The 22,733-nt window shown below is 40.8% G+C and overlaps 1 protein-coding gene across 31 annotated transcripts in view; it reads right to left on the reverse strand.

The window, feature by feature from the left end:
* The window catches only part of LOC141146869 (uncharacterized), a 204,109-nt gene that overhangs the window by 64,260 nt on the left and 117,116 nt on the right, over positions 1-22,733 (reverse strand). For 15 of the 31 annotated variants that reach the window (XM_073633621.1, XM_073633619.1, XM_073633615.1 and 12 more), the window contains 8 exons: positions 22,278-22,364; positions 11,763-11,780; positions 11,150-11,197; positions 8,864-8,908; positions 4,561-4,611; positions 3,511-3,567; positions 3,230-3,292; positions 824-901 (listed from right to left, as the gene is read on the reverse strand). In XM_073633621.1, coding sequence (XP_073489722.1) covers positions 824-901; positions 3,230-3,292; positions 3,511-3,567; positions 4,561-4,611; positions 8,864-8,908; positions 11,150-11,197; positions 11,763-11,780; positions 22,278-22,364 — 447 coding nt within the window. Of the gene's footprint in view, positions 1-823; positions 902-3,229; positions 3,293-3,510; positions 3,568-4,560; positions 4,612-8,863; positions 8,909-11,149; positions 11,198-11,762; positions 11,781-12,025; positions 12,151-22,277; positions 22,365-22,733 lie in introns of those variants that run through there. The other 16 variants (XM_073633631.1, XM_073633629.1, XM_073633622.1 and 13 more) reach the window with 8 other exon arrangements.

A 22,733-nucleotide genomic window follows, 5' to 3' on the forward strand; every position in this document is an offset into this window, starting at 1 on the left:
CAACTGTGTGCTCACTATGGGGCTGATTAAATGATTAAAGCAAAACTACATGCAAACAGCTATGTACTTGTTCACAGCAGAAATACATATACGAGAACCCTGCTACCCGTCAAATGATTTGTCGTTTTGTATACTTCTGCAGCAACTTAGAGGTAGCAGGAATACCAAATTTCCAATAAGCAGCTTTTCAGCTGTCTGCTCAGTGAGCTGTGAGTGTCAATATATTAGGTAAGTCTTCCCTGTCCGCATCTCATACAAGCTGCATCAACAGCTGCCCTTTGTAGCTACCATTGTCTGAAACAAGCTAGAATGGCAGAACTCAACAGACCCTGGGTCAGTTCCTAGGATATTCTCTGCTGCAGATGATTATAGGATGACCAGTAATGTTAACAAACATTAATGATCTTGTATTACATGTAACTGGACAAAAAGGGTACTGAAAAAAAAAACAAAAACTGCCATTCACTGATGAGGTCACGATGCTCAACTTTATTCCACAAGTGACCACAATAGCCCCAATCTAGAGATCACCAACTCTGGACTAAAGGGTGCTTTTATTTGCCTGGAGTTCAGCTTTAACACATGTCCAAATTATGACATTATAATTACAACCCACACTAAAGTATTAGTAAACAGTCATTCACTGCATGTCAATGTTAATATTAGAATCAAATTTATCTCCATTTGAAATAAAACAAAAAAAACACAAGAAAAAAAGGATAGGGAACAGGAGACAGAGCAAGACAGAGAAGTGAGCTACGGGGGAAAAGAAAAAAAATATGCACACATGTGTGGGAGAGAGGAAAAATGTGGAGTAACCGACCCGACTTCCATTGTGCACAGATTGCTGCTGCTTGGAGAGAGGAGCACTGGCCAGGCTAAGGTCAGAGTAATAAGCGCTCTGCGTATGGAGGAGACAGGAAAAGCCATGAAAGATGGAAGCTGTTCATGCAGAACAACAACTTTAACCTTTCAATTGTAAAAACATACCGACACTCACTTCACAGCTTAGCATGTATATAAATCTAACATTACTTGCTGATGCCAGTTAGCAAGTGAAGCCATGACATGCACTCCCATTAGAACATTTCCATGCAGGAACTGATGTGTAAAGTTATATGACATCTGCTGGCTCATATTAAATACATTTTATTAATCCTACAAATGATCTTTCAGAATTAATTTAAATTAAATTAATTTAATTAAATATTTCTTGAACTGTGCACCTATTAACACATTTACTCAAAAAAGTGATGCTCAAGCTATATGAATGTAGACTGTTTCATTTAACCCTTCTACATTGTAAATGGCACCAGTAGAATAGATACACACACACACACACACATATATATCACAATCATTCAGATCTACACTGAAGACTGTATGCAAAAATGCTGTAGAGAACAAGAACAGAAAAATCTTTTTCTCTAATCTTCAAAATCGAAAGTAACTTGTCTGTCTACTATGGCTCGGTTCACACTACTGCAGAAGCGCTTTTGATGCAGTTTTCAGTGCTCTTATGCAGTGCGACTTTGCATGTGGCTAGCATATTCTATGGAGCCAAATTGTACTGAAATTGCACCAAAGTAGCATAGGAACCTTTTACAAAACCGCACAGCACAGAGTCGCATTGATGTGAATGGGCACCACTGAAAATGTGGTTTTCCTTGTCAAGCAATTCTGTGTCACTCAAGTCGCATCAGAAATTGCAAAAGTGTGAACCAGCACTATAAAGCTTGTGTAAAATGACGCTTTGTTTATTGTCATTTTAATGCGCTGTAAAGCTTTGGTTATTCCCGATTTGTGTTGGTCATCTGTACTAATACTGGGTGTGTGGGGAGAATATTAAAAATTATACCTGCTCAAAACTATGGCAATAAAATGGGCAAATACCTCCTTTTTATAATACTGATGAATAAAAAAAAAAAAATACAATTCTACTATGGTTTTGACAGATGTCCGAATTAAAAGAAACTAGCACTGAAAGTGGTGCAGTATGCTCCAAGCTGTTCTTTACTTCCTAGGAATGACAATGCAGTATGTTAAATGCTGCATCCACTAAATTTTGTGTTAATATTCTATCAAGAAGAGGCGCTTGTATTGTATTATTGCAGGCAACTGTGTGCCTACACAAGCAGATGTGGTGGTCAGACAGACAGGTACTTTCCCTACCAGCAACACATTCACAAGCAAAGTAATAAAGATACTAGTTCATGATCATCTGTTTCCCCTTCTCTACCATTGATCAGAGCGTGTATGGGACAACTTACCACAAAATCTGCTCTAATCACATTTAGATGGAATGGAAAATCGACTGTGCAAGGAACGCGACTATGCGTACACAGATTTCGAATGCCAATTTTATTGTTCCCTGCATAATATCATCAGTTGCCATCCACCCAGATCACATCTGTCAAATATCGTTCTGCCTCCAGCAAAGAAGTCTCAGATGATCCAATGTGCAGGTACACCGGCACCATAAAGCTACCCATAGAGAGAAGATAATCTTTGTCCAACAAATCTATTTTTTTACTATATAAAAGTTTAATAACGGAATACAATTTTACGGCACACAGGCCATCATTTATACAGTGGTCAGTACATCCATCTGTTTTTCGACTGGATCAGAAGATCATCTACTCTCTGTGGCAGTAGATAGATGACATCATCCATGGAGACAAAGTTGAATCAGTGGGAGAGGTTTGATACTTTTGTTCACCTGTTATTTCAGTCCCCAAAATAAGTCAGCTCCATTTACATAAACCTGTAGAAATGGGACAAACTAATAATATAGGTTTATGTGACAGCTAGTAGACATGTCTCCAGGGAACCAAATTGTGCCTGCAAATCTTATCATCATCATATACCCATATCCAGTTTTAGACTCACCTAGATACACAGCCAATTGCTGCAGAATATTCACATTCTAAAAACTACAGTTTAATTTAAAAAAAAGCTGGGAGCTGCTGAAAATCAGTAAACATGGCCAATCAGCACCTTTTCCTCGCAGCATACAACTGAGTCAGTATCTTCAGGCTCCAAACACGATAACAGACAACATAAATGTCTAGTGCGCATCATTAATAATAATTGTAAATGTATAATTTGGTTAAATAAAAGCAGCTGTGACATTCAGCTGTAATAAAGCACACATTACTGGCTTGTTATAGATGGGTCCCATGCACCAGCTTCACACAAACTAGGCAAAAGCTGAAGGTATACAACCAACCATTGGCTCATCTTTACGTGCCCCTCTGGATGGCTGAGAGGTCTCTCCACTGCCTGTGGAGTTCTATGGGTAAAAAAAAAGGTTAAAAATAAGACACTGAGCATTGGTCATGCCTTGTAAGCAGGCCATTGTAAAACCTGCCAACAAACAGATGCCCTAAAATCAGCATCCAACATCGAAAAATAAAGCTGGTCTTTACAACGGTTTTAGTGTCCACATAGAGTACATGTCCAACCCAATTGTATACGAGGCCACATGCCAAGCTTGGACTGTTAACTGACCCTGCTGGACTTCCTATACTGTGATGGTCCAAGTAATTCATCCTCGTAACCATTGGTCTGTCAGAAAAAGACAAAAGGACTAAAGTAAAGAAAAATCATGTTGCAGCCTGTTACACAGAATACACGCAAACATAACGAGCCTCATTTATCATTGTGTATAAAAAATAAAAAAATAAAAAGTACTATTTCTTTGGGTAAAAAAAAACAACAAAAAAAAGTTGATTTTGCATCTATAGCTGAATCCATATACACATTTGCCTGTAGGGCCCAAAGTGGTTTAAAAAGGTTCCCCAGCCTTAAAAAAAAAAAAAAAAATTTAATTAGGTCAGCTGACTTAATGAAAGGACACTTACCTGTCCAGGGATCCAGTGCTGATTGCCAGTCTTTGGGTCACCCAGCACCAGCATGTCTACTGTGGGAAGCCAGCTGTGACTCCATACCACTTTCCAGCCAGCTTCCCCCCATGCATGCACAGGCTGTACTAAATTTTATGAATGGACCCACAGCCTCCTGGGACCTGTGATGTGACCTTGATTTGTGAGGGCTTACCTAAATACCTAATAAACCATTCAATTTACATCCAGTAACAAAATTTGACTGTGTGGTCAGCTTAGCAGTGGAAACTGGCTGAATGGAGGAAAAAGCATAGTGATTAGAAATCCTTCCTATACATACACATAAATAATATATATGTATGTAATACTATATACCTCAAATAGAATTCAATTTTAAGAGCTAAACATTCTGCAAAGTAAAACAATGGCATGCAGCATGACTACCTTGTGAGTTTCTGGAAAATGGCTGTTAATTTTGCTAATGAAATAGGAAGTGAACACTTATGAACGCAGGGTGTGCCGTTGTTGCTTACAGCCACATGGAGTACTCATCACATGCTAGTTTTTATGAGCAACAGACAAGCTGTATGTACCTTATGCTGGAGTAACTGGTACAAGACAATACCACTTAGATCACAATAGTATCACATGCATTACTTCTCAATTAATAATGCACAACACTCATTATGCACATAGAAAAGCACAGGGTACTAACCCTAAGACTGCTTCTGCTAGTCACAGACATGAGATCATCATCATCTGAAACCTGAAGGTGGAAAAGGCCAAAAAGTTAAATAACCATTAATAAAAGGCTCAAGAAATCACTAATGACTCTGGAGGGATGCTCCTAGTTTACAGAAAAGCAATACTTTGATTGAAGGAAACTCGGCTGAAGAAAAACAGAGGGTGCCATTGCTAGTTTTTTTTTTTACTGAACATTCTAGTTGCCTGGCTATCATTCCAATCCAATAGCTTTAATATTTTAAGTCTCTGAACCAAAACAAGTGTTTGGATCAGCAATTATGGCTTCACTGGCCACATGCCCAATTCGGGTTAATGACTTTGTATGGAAAACAAGGACAGAATAGCAACTAGCCTTTTCAAAAGAAACTTATCAATGGCAGCTACACATCAGTCTCTCAACAGATTTTCTTGCAGCTCAGTTTATTAACAATATATCAGAATAACCTTTGCATACTTATTTCAGGTTCAAAACTTGCAATTTTACAAACTAAAAGGGCATACAGTGCATTCAGCGAGATCTTAAAAAAAAATTGGAATTTCACATAAAACACTACACATTGCAGCTATTACCTCACATGCCTTTCCTAAAAAAAAAATGTTAGTTTAAACATTCAGTTGCTTTAAGACGGCTATAAAAACCAGAATAAAGAGAATAGTCAGGGCTAATCCCCAATATTCAAACAGTGCTGGTGGTGCTTCTTTCAAAGGTGCAAACAGTTATTTTAAACCTTGAAAAGAAGGAAATCTTGTCTATAAACTGTGATAAATAGATGCCCATTTCTATCATCTGCAGGAAGTTGCTGTTTATGTTTGGGCTTATGATCGGTGCCAGGCACTGAGTGCACCAGCATCTACTTATATCTGCTTCATTTCTCCATCAAATTTTTCAACGTGCCTTACACGCACATGGACAGGCGCTCTTAACACCAATGCAAATTGTGGACAAGGAAAGATTACTCCTGCGCTTGTGAGGGTCTGTTTGGGTTTGAGAAAAGTAGTATTGTGAACCGTAGTAAAGCTAAAAGGGATTGTGTTGCATGTCCCGCTGCCCAGAACTGACCCCGGGGTGGTCAGGTAAAACTGAATGGAGAGTGATGGATGAAGGGCGCATGATCAATTGCCACATCAAAAAGTATAACATTTATTCATATGAAAATAAAAGTAAATAAAAACAAATGAATAATACCAATACTATGTATCATGCAAACAGGTAACAAAATGTAGAAAACATGGAAATTAAAAATGGGTTAAAAGTAGCATAAGCCCATGTTGAGGTGGGTGTTTAGAGTCGGCTGACGCGTTTTGAGGATAACCTCTTCATCAGAGCCTTTGAGAACCAGGGCGCAGTCTCTGTAGGCCAACATATGTACATAAACATGGTGGCTAGTTTGAAAGTGTGGCCTGAAATGGGAGATACGTTTTTCTGTGTTCCATACCAGTCCACGTTCAAGCGTATATCCGCCTGTGTCTGGGGCGGAGAGACAGCTGCGGACACGCTCGGCTTCAGTGTCCTCTCAGGAGATCTTCACACTCCACTCACCCCCCTCCATCCTCCTCATTACAGGACAGCACTCTCCCAGGAGGACGCAGACAGGCTGAAATCTCTCCTCCATCCAGCCCGTAACAGGTCCACACCGCCCTACAATCCTATCTCCACAATTTAAAGGAGAACACATATACCATCAACCATCACATAGAACGCTTGAACGTGGACTGGTATGGAACACAGAAAAACGTATCTCCCATTTCAGGCCACACTTTCAAACTAGCCACCATGTTTATGTACATATGTTGGCCTACTGGCCTACAGAGACTGTGCCCTGGTTCTCTAAGGCTCTGATGAAGAGGTTATCCTCGAACCGCGTCAGTCGACTCTAAACACCCGCCTCAACATGGGCTTATGCTACTTTTAACCCATTTTTAATTTCCATGTTTTCTACATTTTGTTACCTGTTTGCATGATACGTAGTATTGGTATTATTCATTTGTTTTTATTTACTTTTATTTTCATATGAATAAATGTTATACTTTTTGATGTGAGCAATTGATCACGCGCCCTTCATCCATCACTCTCCGCTCTTAACACCAATGTTAAGGGATCATTCATTCCTAGATTTTATTATATGTTATGGGCAGTAAGTAGAACTCCAGGTAAATTGTTAAAAGAAATGTTCAGGTTGACAAAAAATAAACATTTATTTTCACCTAGGTGGATGCAGCATTGGTCCAATCCTGCATCTGTACCCCGATGGCTCTGCACTGAGAACTGTGCGATCAAACACCGCTGATCACTCAGCTCTCCCCTTTGCTTTGAGCAGAGAGCCGGTTACTGTCGGTGACCACTCTCTGCTCTGCCACTCCAGCGCTCACTGGAGCACTGGGCTGTAAAGGGGACAGGAGCAGCTGGCTGAGAGGCTGAGCCAGCTGCCGGTCCAGGCATCTGAGTGGATACCAACTGTATAGTAAAGATTATTCCAAAACCTGGACCAGCTCCGCACAAGCTAATCCTATACAACGTAACAGACTCCTGGAATAAGTTGATTGTAAACACACACGAAGTTTACCTGTAATCCCCTCCAATATATAGTGAGGGCTCTCCGATTATCCTTGTTATATTTCATTATGCTAATTAAACAATGTTTTTTCCTTGTGATCTGCACACATAACGTACTACAATATGTATCCTGCGACAACATTGGATCTATTGTTATCAACACTACTACTACTAATGATGTCTATGTGAAGTACTTTTTCTTGTATGCTCTTTCTTTTTCAATAAAATCAGATTGAATTAAAACCTGGACCAGCTGAGTTTAGCCTGCTGTTGGCTGAAAATAGGGCACAGGAGTGTAGAACGAACTGTACTCCTGTGATCCACAGAAGAAGTAGGACAAAAAAAAAAAAAAGCTTGGGCCATAGTTCAACTTTAAATACTCCTATTGAAATACTTATGCATACGAAGACTTGTTTTAACGTAAAGGCACTTTAAAACAAGCCCTCATTCATCTCTGTATCGAGAATTTTTTTCCCACAGTTCACAGCACAGGCAGTTAACCAGCGGCAGTACAAATGACAGTGTCGGGAATCTGCTGATTTCCTCAACTGTTTCTGTCACCTGTAACTGCTGCTGCCGAGCCCTGTACACTTCAATGACAGGTAGGTGGCCGCAGCTATACGTTGTTGTCCAGCCAGCGATTATCTGCAGTAATCGCTGCTGGATACACAAGGTAGGCTGGGAGACAGCAATGGATTCCCGCTTCGGTTATTTTCACCGGCGCTATTCGCTCATGTGAGTGTAGCCTAAAGCCAGGGTATTGTTTTCATTGACTGTAAAGCCGGTCATACATGGAACGAAATTCAGGTGGTTCAGCAGGGACCGGACAAATTTCGATCAACGTATAGGCAGGGTAGTTGTAGATCTACTAATCGTCTTCTGTACAACCAGCCAGAGTTTTTGTTGTTATCTTCAAGAATGAATTAAAGCCGATTTAGCTTCCATTAAGGAAGAAAACTAGTACAGATGGTCCAATGAGGACATGCCCCCTTCTTCCTCATCCCCCATTGAGAAGGGTTCTTTCACAGATTACACTGCCTGTAACATAACTTGGGAAACGTCTGATTAGTCACAGGATTCTTGCCCCCATTCAGAGATCGTGTTATTAACAGTGTAATAGATGAAAGAAAAGTAATTGCAGTAGCTGCAACCCAACAGACTGCCTGCACGTGGCTACGTGGAACTTCTGTGCATCTAACGCAGTCCACGATGGCCCTTTGTGCAGGTGACATGAATGGGACTGCCTGTAAGTGGAAGCACAGAACTCCTGTGGAACCCGATTTGGCAAAAACAGCCTTTTGCACAGGTGTAAGCATAGATAGGCCTGTGTGAACAAGGCCTAAATTGTAAAAAGGGATTTCAAGATTACAAATCCTTTTAAAAGGTGTTTGCCTGGAGAACCACATTAATTTGTAAAAGATAAAAAGGGTAGGACCATAGAAGAAACTACACATCTATTAGCATACATTTGGTATAGTATTATTCGAGTTATTTCAGTCATCCGTTATTGGTTTGATGTGTAGTTGGGTGATAGAGAGAGTTAAGCCTTACTTAAAAGCCATTTGGCTAAACATTTGAAAATTAAATGACAAAGGATAAAATGAGTAAAAGGAGAAATGTACTGGATCATCATGCAGCTCAGCATTGATGCACTTTTAAGTGATCATAAAGATCAGTAGGTTTGCATGGTTTACATAATGTTAAATGGGTAAAGACTGACCTGGAGATTCCTCCTTGGTCTGTGTGAGTATCGCTCACTGTCTTCCTGGAAAAGCATTGCAGGGACAAGAAAAATACATGAAGCAGTTCACAGCAAAGGAGGATAAAAACAGACAAGAGACAAGGAGGGATGGGAGCTCAGGGGAAAAGTAAGACATGGGAATGGGGGTATGGTAAGCTAGTAGTGTAATGATGGAACACAAGTCCAAAATGAAAGAATGTTAGAAACTCACAGATAATAGTGAAAAACTTCCCTCAAATCCCCAAAGTGCCCCATAACCCTGCTGCCAATCTCAGAACCCTTCAGTTACCTTCTTTCCTCTTGAGCCACACAGGGTCTCTTATTTCAATGCACCCCACAGAGCGCCCCCTCCTATCTCCCTTCCATATCTCACTGATATCAAGGCAAAAGTAGTTTCAGATTAACACTACCAATGCAGCTGCATACCTTTCATCCAAAGATAGAGGCATTTTTTTTTCTTTTAAACACTGATTCAGGGACATGTTTTCCTTCCAGTGACAGCACCATCGCAGGGGCATTTTTAACACCAATACCAGGGCATTTCTTCCTTCGCTACTGTTACCACTATACGTTTTAGCGTATTACCCCCACCCACTGATACTCCCAGGTTCACAGCTAGCATCTTTGACCTGGGCACTGGATGACCTTATCCCAGCACAGTTTAAACCAACCTGCACCCACCAAATCTGTAATAACAGTTTTTGGGGAGTTAACATTTGAAAGCAACATATAACCTTTTTATATTCCATAAACATGCCATTATCATGTTCTCCTACCATGTAACAGTTACATGAAACCAGCACAGGGAACTATAAAGACTGCCACTGCCAACTTCTCCCCCTGAAAATACTAGTTCCTTGGCTATCAGGTTGATCCAACTGCTTCAGCGCTTCTCAATTATTGACCTGGAACAAGTATGCCGACTCCTGTGATCTGCACGCTTGCTCTAGCTATCACCACCCAAAAACATAAATGCAGGTCCCTGTGGGAGACCTATTATACTCACCCCTCTGATGGTTCCTGTCTCTACCTTTGCTCTGATTCAGTGCTCCAGTCTCCATTAGACTCTTCAGTATTCAACACTTCTGGTAGCGTTGGATACCTGTGACCCCCACCGCACACTGTGGTTTCATTGTTCAACCCCTAGACCAGTGGTCTCCAAACTGCGGCCCAGGGGGCCAGATGCAGCCATTTTTTTGCTTTAATCTGGCCCTTGAGGCAGTGTTCCTCTCACGGATACAAGACACTATTCCAACCACTGACACCAACAATAGGACATAATTTCCCCCATTGATGGATCATGATTCTTCCTACCGACGCCAATGATGGGACACTATTCCTCCCACTGACACTAACGCCCGTCCCCCCTAAAGTCTGAGGGACAGTAATCTGGCCCTTTGTTTAGAAAGTTTGGAGACTCCTGCCCTAGACCCACTGCTGGTGTCCTCAAGGGGAAGCGAAGGTAGAAGACATAGGCTACCGGAAAGAGAAGTAGGTTACTTCTTTTACACAGGAGCAAAAGCGTTGTTTTCAATCATTACAGCCAGAATTATCCAGGCAACTTATGTGTTCAGATGGGGGACAGAAATCACAACTTCAGGAGATCTCTCAGTACAGGTTTGCCAGAGAACTCCTTTTATACTTTAGCAGTAAAACAAGAAATAAATATGGATACAAATGTGATAAGCAAGGCAGACCACTTTGTTTTTCTACCTCTAACAAGAATAAATAGCTACAGAACTTTTTTTATTCTATATCTGGACAGCTTTTAGGCCCCTTTCACACGGGGCGGATTCTGTTCAAGTGAATCCACCTGCTGAGTGGGGGATCTCTTCGCTGATCCCTGCTGAGCAGGCGGATGACATGTCCATGTTCTTTATGCAGAGTGTGTTTCTATCCAATGGTCACCCAATTTGATCAACGGATGGTGAATGTATCCCCATTCGTCTGTTTTTAGGGGACCAGATCGGATGCCGGCAGGTGACAGCGGACACAAACAGGCGGACCCGATCCACTGATGTGAAAGGGGCCTTAGAATTCCAGAAGAATACAGCATTTTGGGTTTTAAGGTTTGTACATTATTGCTTCTTCATGGTGAGCATAGAACCAGCTTTCACAGTTGCCTAGGGATAGCTACACTTTTTGAGCATGCAGCTCATAGACATATATTCTTCATACAGCGATTTGGCACTGACTGCTTCTGACACTACGCAGCTCACAAGGTTTATTAAACATAACACACAGGGATTGTTTGTTAAAGCCTACCATCCACTGCTCAATGTCACCCCACTTGGCATCCAAACCATAATATTTCTGAAGGAAGAAGAGAAGTGGCAGGTCAGCAAGACTGGTAAACATTAAAAAAAGCACATCACGCACAGCAAACAATTGAGTAGGATACAGCACTCCATGCACTAGCTGTCAGGTCAGAATGTCAATACAGGCTACAAGAACAAAACAAAAAAAAAAGCACAATACAAATCTATTTTTCTTTTGCATATGCTTGAACTAGAATTGACACATCACAGTAAAATATATTGCCTACACATAGACCCTAAGCCCAAATAGGCAATGTCATCTCCAAATAAAACAGAATACCTACATATAATGTGTATGCTTATGTTTATTACCTCAAAACATGCAGTAAAATCCTGGGTGAGGCACCTGACATTTGAATGACTGTTCTAGAACATGCTAAGAGATGCACCTTAAAATTTCAGGTTACATCATTTACAAGCACAACAAATTCTAGAAACTGTTAAACAATGTCAATACAAAAAGAAGTCACACAACAAATACAGAACAAAAGAGTGAAGTAAATAAACAGATAACTACCCAGTCATGCAGGGAATCACACACACACAAACACAGACATTACCTTCTGAACCTGGTAGATCTGTATATAGAGAGAAAAGAGAAGAGTCAGAGGGAAACAAGCAGAGTTATAGTGACAGATAAGTACAGCTAAAAGGAATGTAAAGCTTCAGCTATTCTTTTTGTGTGTGTGTGTCCAATGCATTACGGGGATTATTACATCAATTGCTACTCTGTCACTGTGTTTCCACCGAGTACAGTAAACGTTTGCAGTATAATATCGAAGGAGTAAGTAAGCAGAAAGAGATCATGAGTCGGATTTCTCACGGTTGCCTCAGTTACAAAGAAGAAGCTGCAAACAATCTCTCCTGGAGACGGCTCTCTGTGTTGGGAGGTGTTTAGATATGGTGTGGATATAGGCAGTCAATCTCCTCGCAGGGCACCTGCTATCTCTGGAATCTTTCACGGAGAGGCCTGGAGACATTTATATATACACAATCCTAAGAGAGGGGGTGTGGGCAATCCCTCAGCCTCCAACACTTGGGATTGGCAGGATCAAGGGTACAATTTAGGTCAGGCTGGCACATGACAAACCTAGAGTATACCGCTGGGTCTGTGATTTGAGCTGTGCTGCCGACTCCTGTTACAAGTAACCAGAACTAGAGATGTAAATGTACTTGTTGTTAATGTGCCAGGCTGCCCATTTTCAGGTCTGTAGTAAAGAACACAATAGGCTCTTTGTAAACTCTTCTAATATATATATATATATATTTTTTTTCTTAACATATTACCCACCCAGCGCTGACAAATCCTCTATATGGAGGTTTGCAGTATGTGCAATGCCAGCCTAATGGTTCTCTTATTAGTGAATAAAGCAGAGTTGCCCAGCCTGCAAGGTTTGATACTGTTGCACAACTCAGTACATAAACAAAGGTGGCTATTATAACCACCCAGACAGGTCTGAGCACTCCCGTCCAGTCACTGAGAGCTAACAAAAACAGGTAATACTCCTCCCTCCCCCCTATGTGTTTATACAGAGAGGAAGCTAATGACTTAATCGGATGGAAGCAGGAGGGGTTGAGAGAGAAGAATCTGCCACTCTTACAATAACGCCAAAGAACAAAAACACTTGTAAAAAGTGATCACATCTCAGGAGAGAATCAGCCCTACACTACCATCCCAAACCAATAACAGAAAAATATCAGGCAGGATATCTAAAGCTGATGTTTAGCTAAAAAATAATGTTTTTCCTTCCAGCTTTAGTGACTTACCTGTAATGAGGTATGTCCCACGTAGTGCAGGCTGCAGGATCCCAGAGAAATTCTCCTTTTCCTGGGTGCTGAACTTCTGATCCTGGGGGTGACTGGACTGATTTCAATAGAAGAAGCTCTAAACGGGGACCCGCCCCCTCCTCATCCATTGAGAATAGGCTGTGCATTGTTTACACTGCATGAAGCATGATCTGTGAATGGAGGAAAGTCGAAGGAACTATAAGGTTCTCTTACCCATTTACAGATTGAGCTACATTGATTTACTGGTCAGGTACATTATGCACTGGCTATTCTCAATGGATGAGAGGGAGCTTTTTCTACTGTGTTCTCCCCAGTGAGCCAAATCTATTAACTCCCTCAGTGCCGAAGTTCAGTGCCAGGATGAGGTCCTGTCATCAACGCACAGAAGATTTCTTCTGGATCCAGCGGCCTGCATGACATCGGACATACTTCAGTACAGGTAACCTAGAGTGTTATAAAACTCAAAACACCAAAAACATAATATGTTGCAGCTTACCAATCTTTAAAGGTAGTGGCTGCATTAGTTTTCTTTTTTTTAGTTTTTTTTCCCCCTCCGTTTTCACCTGGTGATCTTGCCAGTAACAACATCTCCTGTATTAGAATGCCCTCACTGGATGAAGGAGCACAGGGGCACACCTTTGGACAGCAGCTGTCAGTCTTTTATAATAATGGTATAAAGACATAACATGTGCTCTGCTACTGTGGGATCAGGCCGATACTGATAAAGCAGAACTCCAGACAAATATAATACACAAATTAATGCAAATATGTATTTATTATTAACTCTTAAATGCATTTTTAAAGAAAGCAGTGCAAGTATTTAAATTTTACTTGGTGTCAGCAGTGCTGCAGCAGAGCTCAAAGTGGGGGAGAGAGAAGCAGCAAAAGGAACCCAATTTCTTGTGCTGTAGTGCAAAAAGCGAATAGGAGAGCACAAAGTGACATCGTGCCATCAATGTGTTGCTTCTCCTTTTACCGTCCTTCCACCTGGAGGTGTTACTGGACTGCAGCACCAAAATGTCAGGTATCCTGCATTTCCATACAGGGCTGTATTGTGTAAAACTCATTAATGGAAGGAGAGAAAAAAAAAAAAAAAAAAAACTTTTTGGCAGGTAAAATGGTCGCTTATATGCAAGTCATCTGTGGTTCTAGCAGTTTGCCTAAAACTCAGCTTTAACGTCTATAAGAAGTAAATTCTTCAGAAATAATCTAGATTATTAAAATACAATGCATGCACCTTATGCCCAGGGTTTAATGGTACCGTTTTAGAAATACATTTTCAAGTTAATCCATGAAAAAAATTGGCATACTGTAGTACCATAAGCCTTTCCACTTTGTAACTTTAAAGGAGAAGTACAGCCAAAGCTCGTTTGGCTGCATTTCTCCTGTGGATCACAGGCGTGCAGATCGTTTTGTGCTCCTGTGACCCATTTTCAGCAGACAACGGGCTGAAGCCCACTGTCGGTTGATGTCACAGAGCTGGTCCAGGCTCAGGAAAGATTGCAGCCATATGGTTGGAATCCACCCAGATGCCTGGACCAGCACCCGGTTCAGCCTCTCAGCAAGCCGCTGAGAGCCTGAGGCAGCCGCTTCCACCCATCCACAGTCCAGCGAGCTCAGGACGGGGGACTGACAGTCTGACAGTCACCAGCTCTCTGCTCAGGAAGCACTGAAAACTGAGCAATCTGCTGTGTTTGATTGCTTGGTTCTAAGCCTTAGACCTGGCGGGGGACAGATGCAGCATCTAGGCAAGCATGATTTTAAGAAAATAAATAATTCCCATACTTGTCTTTTAAAGTAATTTCTTGATTCATCATTTAGAATGATCAGTTTCAGGATTAAATACTTTTAAGATTTAAGAACATAAAATGGGCACTTATCAAAGCCAATTTCCACACTATACCGATTCCAACATCAATCCATTTCCTAGCGGAGCAGGAAGATTGATAGGAGCTGTAAATGATTCTGACTTGTAATCAAGCAATATACTTTTAGCAACAACAGTTTTTTCCATAATATATAGTCAGTCATCCAAAAATAAAAAAAATGGTCTGATTATTAAGGTTTAGTAGCTTCAGTAGTAACTAATGTTAAATATCCTATGATATGATACTATTTTTATTACTGGTATCACCTCCCAAGTAGACAATGATGAATATAAAAATCCTTCTTGCTATAACATTTCTTCACTGAGTAATAACTGTACTAAAATTTCTAGCACCTTCTCAGCTTGTAGCTTCTCCTCCTTCTCTTTCTTATCTGATTGTCTGATAAGGAAGGATTTCAGCAAACTGTATAATAGGTGCAGAAATAAATACTTTACTAGCAGGACCAACCCTTTCTCAGGAATTTCAATGTTGCAGACATTTTGCAATTAACAATTTCAGAATTTACTAAACAGTCCAAAAGGAAAAGAAAACCACGCAATGGATAGCTAATATAGTGTTCCTATCCATCTTTTAAATCGATTTATATCATCTATAGGGTGTAACATTTGATCCGCATTATATTGGGCTTTATTGGCAGGAAATGGGCCTTGTGGGTGATGTGAATTCTTCATTCATGTCATCCTCTGCATATTTCCTCTATGGCAGTTGAAGGCTCACCTGATGAATTTAATATCAATTAGAGGAGTTGAAAAAGTATAATGTGTCATGCTGCTAAAACAAATGACCTTCCTGGGAAGCCATTCCCTCTTTCCTTGATGTGTAAGGCTCCATGCATACTGGGTTTAAAAAAAAAAAAAACACCAGTTCCCTCGGCAGAAAAAAACGCTCACGTAGAGCATTTTTGTACAGAGTTTAGAGTTTTTTCTGTCAGAAAGCTCCAATTTGAAATGCAAACCAGAAGGGTTTTTTCTGCCTCTAAACATTCTCAAAATATGCCTGCAATCGTCCTAAATGTGCATGGACACATAAGATAGCACTGAGCGGATTCTACAGGAAAAACACAAAACTCCAGAAGAAGCAGCGATTTTTAAGCCAGTGTGCATGGAGCCTTAAGGAGGTTTAGAACAATCTCAATGAAACAAACAAGAAATAAAGTAAATTAACTGACATATTATTCACATGGTGCATCCATTATAGTGCACATCAACTGAAACACTTGGACAGGAAAGGCAAATTGCCTTGTCAATGCATTGGGGAACACTGCTGAACACATATGGGTGTGAATGGGCCCTCAAAGTAAAACTAAACCCTCCTATCCTTTACAGCCAAGGAAACTCCCAACTTAGTTGCTGTTTGATCTGCAATTTCCATAGTGATGCATGTGTGGTCAGTTATGACACCAGACATTTGATGGCTTGACAGTTTGAGAACACAAGCAAGAGTGAGCGTTCTCATTCACAGCATGCTTTGAATAGAACAGCTAATGCAGCCTTTTCTTTTTTTTCAATACTTTATTTTTGCAAAAGGACAGAGACAAACCCCAGATATTGGGATCAATAGACTTACACAACAATACAAAAGAGGATATCATTACATCTGAATTAATGCACTTAAAGTCTTGACTTTTCACATAGATGCAAACGCTTAACGTCTAGATCGAGGATTCTCTGTACCCCGTGTGTCGTTTTTCAGCAGAATAACCCGCGTTATACAAAGTTCAAAGAGTCAGAGAAGACCCAAGGGGGCCAAAAAAAGGGGGAGAAAAGAAGGAGGAAGCGGGAAGGGGGGAAAGAAACAAAAAAAAAAAAAAAAAAAAAAGGGGGGGTCCAGCTTTCTAACCCACCATCCAGGCAAAGGAGAATGCAGCCTTTTCAACCAGGATGCCTTCTGGTTTTGCCTTGGCAAAATGTCTATAAATTGCCCAAAAATTGTATACAAGCCCGCAGATTAATCAAGCCTGCCTTTTAGTTACACAAAGCCACGGGTTTTCATTGTGCACCATTACAACCTTCTAACCGCCGGCATCCCAATAACCAATTAGGTCATTGGTTGATAAGGAGGACGTTGCACACCTGCACAGTATGTTGGTTTGTCCCTCTCCATCAGCACTGGGGTGAAATTAGCTGAGTGAGGGAGAAGAGAAACAATGGAATACTAGTCAGTACCAGTATGCAAAGGTGTTTGCTTTGGAAGAATAATTCCCCTCTAATGTTGGGTGTCCTACATGTGTGGATGTTGTTGCATTATGTAAACCTATTTGTTTAGTTTTTTGCATTTTAGAGAGGAGCGCCTTGAAAATGGGCAGAACACCAAACACTAGTTGAGAAACACTGGTTTAGGGAAACGGTTTAATCAAGGGGTTTAGTTCTGCTTTAGGCTGAGATACCCATATTTATAATACAACTAATTGAACGATGCTTAATACAACTCTATTGTTTAATTAAAACACTACTGCTGATTTGGTATAGTTTCTAGAGGTACCTTGCCATTTTGAAGTTAAGCATCCTATAGAACAGTGGTTCTCAACCCCAGTCCTCAGGGCCCACTAACAGGCCAGATTTGAAGTATTACCTTGGGATGACTAGAATACTGCAATCACTGAGGAGCAAATGAGATCACCTGTGATGTATTTCAGTTATCCTGCAAACCTGGCTTGTTAGTGGGTCCTGAGGACAGGCTTTGAGAACCAATGCTATAAAGGGATTCCAAACAATCTGCTAATACATTCAGACATCTAGCAAATATAAGAATAGCCAAATGACCAACCCGGGCTGCAAACTGGCAAAGATAACTTAAATTCAGGGACTGCAAAGTCCATTCATATACAGATGCCAGAATCTCTAATGATTCTTTAACACTACAGACAGAGTCTACTTAGTGCAGAACTTGCCAACCACAGACAGCAAGCACTGAGGCTGTCTTAGGATGGCTTAGGCCTCATGTACACTGCTGCTGGTAAATGAACTTTCAAAGGCAGTTGGATGCTTTTGAACGTTTGAACTCATCCAATGTTATCTTATCAGTACATGTACACAGGTTCCTTTAGGCCCCTTTCACACGTGCGAACCATATGTCCGTATTTCATCCATCCGTTTTTGGATGAAATACGGACATACATGCATCCCTATGGGATAGCGGGTGTCAGCGGATGTACATCCGCTGACACCCGATGTTGTCCGCCTCCGCTCTTGTCCGATTCTGCGGACGGAAGAAAATCCTATTTTTCCATCCGTCTGCAGAGCGGATCGGATGAACACGGACAGACGGTCCGTGTTCCTCCGATCCCCCCATAGGGGAGAGCGGAGATCTGACAGGGCGGTCCCTGCACAGTGTGCGGGTCCCGCCCTGTCATCTGCCTGCTCAGCTGGGGAAAGCGGAGCGATCCCCGCTGAGCAGCGGATAAACACGGGGCGGATCAACACGGATCCGTCCCGTGTGAAAGGGGCCTAAATGTGGTTTTTAGGCAGTTGAGTTTAGAGGCCTTTATTGGAAAACAAAAAAATGAGTTCAGACGCTGAGTTTAGAGGCATTTCAAGCGCCAAACGCTTCTAAACACGGCTAAACGCCATAACGCGTGTTTCATTTACAGGCGTTTTTGGAAAAAAAATGAAAACTTTTTTTTATTTTTCAAACTCTTCTAAACACAAAGGCGGTATGTAAACGCGGCAAAACATGGATTACTATCTATCTGTCAAGTTAAATCGTTCAGGAGAGGTTGTAAAAACATCCCGTGTACATTAATCCTTAGGAACACAAGAGTGTGCTGTGCTAACCCTCAGTTAATGGGATCATATGGTCATCTACATTGTACATGTGACAGTAAAACTGGCCATACATGAAGTGAATTTTGCCCAATTTGAACCAGATAAAACTCACTCAGTGGGTGGCCCTGTCTGCCATCTCCCCCTCCGACATCCCTCAACTTAAAAAATAAATAAAAATCGAAAGAGAAAGGTGAAAAATTACTATAAATTATTATAATTACTATGTAGCATAGATGGTGGAATCAGAGTTAAAAACACACACATAATATTAAAATATATATATATATATATAGAGATATATATATATATATATATATATATATATATATATATATATATATATATATATATATATATATATATCTCTCTATCTATCTCCAGATTAGGTGTTTATGCACAAGGACAGTTGTAGGAATTTTCTATCCTCGGCATACATTTCCAGGACCTTTCTATGCCTGGGGAAGTGCACATGTTGCAAAGAACTATACTGTACCAGCATTTACAAGAGTATGGTAATGTACAGCCATTCACATGTATGGAAATGTGTACATGGCATGTGCAGTTACCTCGCAGAAAAATTTACGCTAGGCATAGAAAATGCCTATAACTGTCTGAACTGTAAAAAATATAACCGTGATCCAGCAACTCGGCACTGAAGCAGACAAGAAAGAATCACCAACACGTAAACAACATTTTGTTCAAGCAGTCATGTGACAGAACAAAGCTTGGTGGTCCTAAGCAAAAATAACTCCATATTTAAAATTTGTGTAAGGTAAGGTAAATGAGGTAGATGTAAAACTGTATGAAAACAAAATTCAAAATATTAGGTTAAAACAGATCACCCAGACTATACACAATTTGCATAAATACATTCCTAGCACATCACAACATATATACTGTATACTATACTTTTAGGGGCTAAACAATTGCCTGACAATGGGTGTTTATTTACTAAAACTGAAGAGTGCAAAGTCAGGCTCACTTCTGCATAGAAACCAATCATCTTCCAGGTTTTATTGCCAAAGCTAAATTGCACAAGCTGAGGTTAGAAGCCAATTGGTTTCTATGCAGAAGTGAGCCTGATTTTGCACTCTCCAGCTTTAGTAAATAAACCCCATTGTCTTTTAGGGGCTATTGGTAGGTACCTAGCTGTGTGAATGCAATGGATTCTTTAAGTATAACTAAAAGGAAAAAAAAAAAATTTTGTTTTAGATAGAGGAGTTAGAACCAGTCAGGTCTTTACTGCTGTCTGTGCCTGTGTTTCGTCACATATGGCAACCCATCACATTTGGCTATGGAAGTGACGATCCGCTGAGAAACTGCACATGCGTAACTTGCCGATATGCGTTCCAAAGGTTTTTACGCATTGAAACCCTCAGATAATGTCACGAAAGTGACGTTACAGACAAGCTCCTCTTCTGTATAATTGATTGTAAGACACCACTTTGCAACAGGGCCCCTCGTGGGCTCGCTTCGCTCACCACGCTTCGGGCACCACGCTTCGGGCACAGCCTCGCTTCACTCGGCATAATTATAATCTAACTCTATGTCCACTTGGATGGTGGGGCTTGAACCTGGACTTAGGGGTGGAGCTGGCTTTAGTGTACTGTTTTGTTGTAAAAAATTGTTGGAACGCATATGGTGGCGTCACTCATGCGCACTCCAGCGGGTAGCCAAATGTGATGGGTCGCCATATGTGACGCTACACCCCCCGTGAAGGATATTCACCCTCTCGATTTGTCCTGTTTACCATTATCATTGAAAGTGAAAGTAAAAAAGAGGGGGACATTCATTCTGTGGACCTGGGGGCCTCAAGGGATCACCTTAATTTGCCGAGATTTCCTCTCACTTCCTGTTTTTGCTGTGGGACAGGAAGTGAAGGGAAATCTCTGCAATGGGAAAAAGAGAAAAAATAAACCTTACAGGGGTGAAAATCCTCCCTTACGCTATCCAAAATAAAAAAAAAAAAAGTGTTTTGCCTATAGTTCTACTTTAAGCTAGCCATACACCGCTTGAATTCCTGTGAAATTAGCAAAAATTAAAGCTGTAGGTAGCCTTGACAGCACCACTTGGCTCAACAAACTTTGAAGATTTAAAGGAGCTGAGTGGCTAAACAGTGACTGCAAATAACAGATGCAGTCACTGTTCAGGAATTTAAGCAGCCATGGATGTCACGACTGTTTGAATACAATAGTAAAGATGCTGTCTCCATCTATGCGGTTTAACATGGATGGAGAAGTCTGTGTGTATGGCTAGCTTGCAAAGTCTAGCAGTGTGGGGGGGACTACTATACAAGCATCATTTATTTATTTTTATTTTTTTTTATTTCAGGTACTAGCACCATCAATTTACACAGTGCATTACATATACATTGTACATTCACATCAGTCCCTACCCTCAAGGAGCTTACAATCTAAGGTCCCTAACTCACATTCATACATACTAGGGACAATTTAGACAGGATCCAATTAACCTACCAGCATGTCTTTGGAGTGTGGGAGGAAACCGGAGTACCCAGAGGAAACCCACACAGGCACAGGGAGAACATGCAAACTCCAGGCAGGTAGTGTCGTGGTTGGGATACGAACCAGCAACCCTCCTTACTGCTAGGCGAAAGTGCTACCCACTACACCACTTTGCCGCCTGTAACATGAATAACATCTTTGGACCACGGTTACAGGTCTGTATGAAGAAACTGACCCTGGATGATACCTGAACTAAAGATAGAAACAGTCTTGGGGGGGGTTATTGTTAGCAATTCCTGATAACAAGCAAAACCAAAAGAACTGTTTGGCTTGTTGCTGAATGCTATTTTGGAAACACAGTAGCTTTGGAAAGGCTAAAAAAAAGTAGTCCATTGCACGCGTTTTAATTTGCCTTTTCACCTTCTTCGAAGAGGTGCTAGGCCAGCATCTACTACACAAGGAGGAGTTCAGAAATGGGTATACGTTGCCCATACAGTATTTTAACAGTCTCAGATTCAGAGCAATTCAAACTAAAAACTAGATAGATAGAAAATGAAGGAGGCTGTGCACCGATAGATTTTTTTTTCTCATTAAGCAGGCCGAAAAAAGAAATTAACACATTCCTTTATCCTTGCTGAACAATAGGGAAGGACGAATTCCCCTACTGGGCTATTGTATGACAGCCAACAGCAGTTGTCAGAATACCCAAGCATCCGATTGGAAGCAGCCCGTTTTTGAAAAAAAATTCTTGGGAAAAGAAGGTTCTAAGAAAGTTTGTTCATTTTTCCACTCATTAGTGAAGTTAAATCAATGTTAGTTTTCAACTGCAGTGATGAGAAAATTCAAAAGGAAGAGGGTGGAAAATCCTTCTCAAAAGAACAAATTTCTAGCAGTGCATGCAGTTTTCGTTCAGTCAGTTAAGTCCATTCACTCGAAACATATACATATACATATATATATATATATATATATATATATATATATATATATATATATATATATATATATAAAAAAAAATCGGTGTATTTAGCGATTTACCTGAAGTTTAGCCTTAGATGAAGGTGTAGAACACAGGCTCCCCCATCCCTCCCCAACCCAAAAATGGAAAAAGGAAGCAGAAAAGTAACATTGTGAATAAAAAACAGGGATATGTGTATAGTTTGTTTTACCTCTTTCTGTTGACGCTCCAGCTCTTTCATTCGAATTTCTCTTGCTTCAGCCCGTGCAGCTCTCTTTGCTGCCAACCTTGCCTCTGCCTGTCAAAACAAAGCCATAATAATTATCCAGGAGGCTTCAAATAGAGATCCCCTCAAAACATCCACTATTATTACTATTTATAGAACAGCACAGTGGCTAAATGGTTAGCACTTTCAGCTAGCAGCTCTAGGACCCCACCAAGGTACTACCCGCCTGGAGTTTGCATGTTATCCTTCTACCTTTGTGTGTTCCCTCCAGGTACCCTGGTTTCCTCCCACTCTCCAAAGACATGCTGGTTGGTACATTGGCTCTTGTCTAAATAGGCTCTAGTATGTGTATGAAATTGAGTTAGGGACCTTGGATTGTAAACTCCTTGAGGGCAGGGATTAAAGTGGGGTTCCACCCAAATTTTGAATAATATCTGTATG

This window comes from Aquarana catesbeiana, linkage group LG06 (assembly GCF_042186555.1).
Source record: "Aquarana catesbeiana isolate 2022-GZ linkage group LG06, ASM4218655v1, whole genome shotgun sequence".
Lineage (NCBI taxonomy): Eukaryota > Metazoa > Chordata > Amphibia > Anura > Ranidae > Aquarana > Aquarana catesbeiana.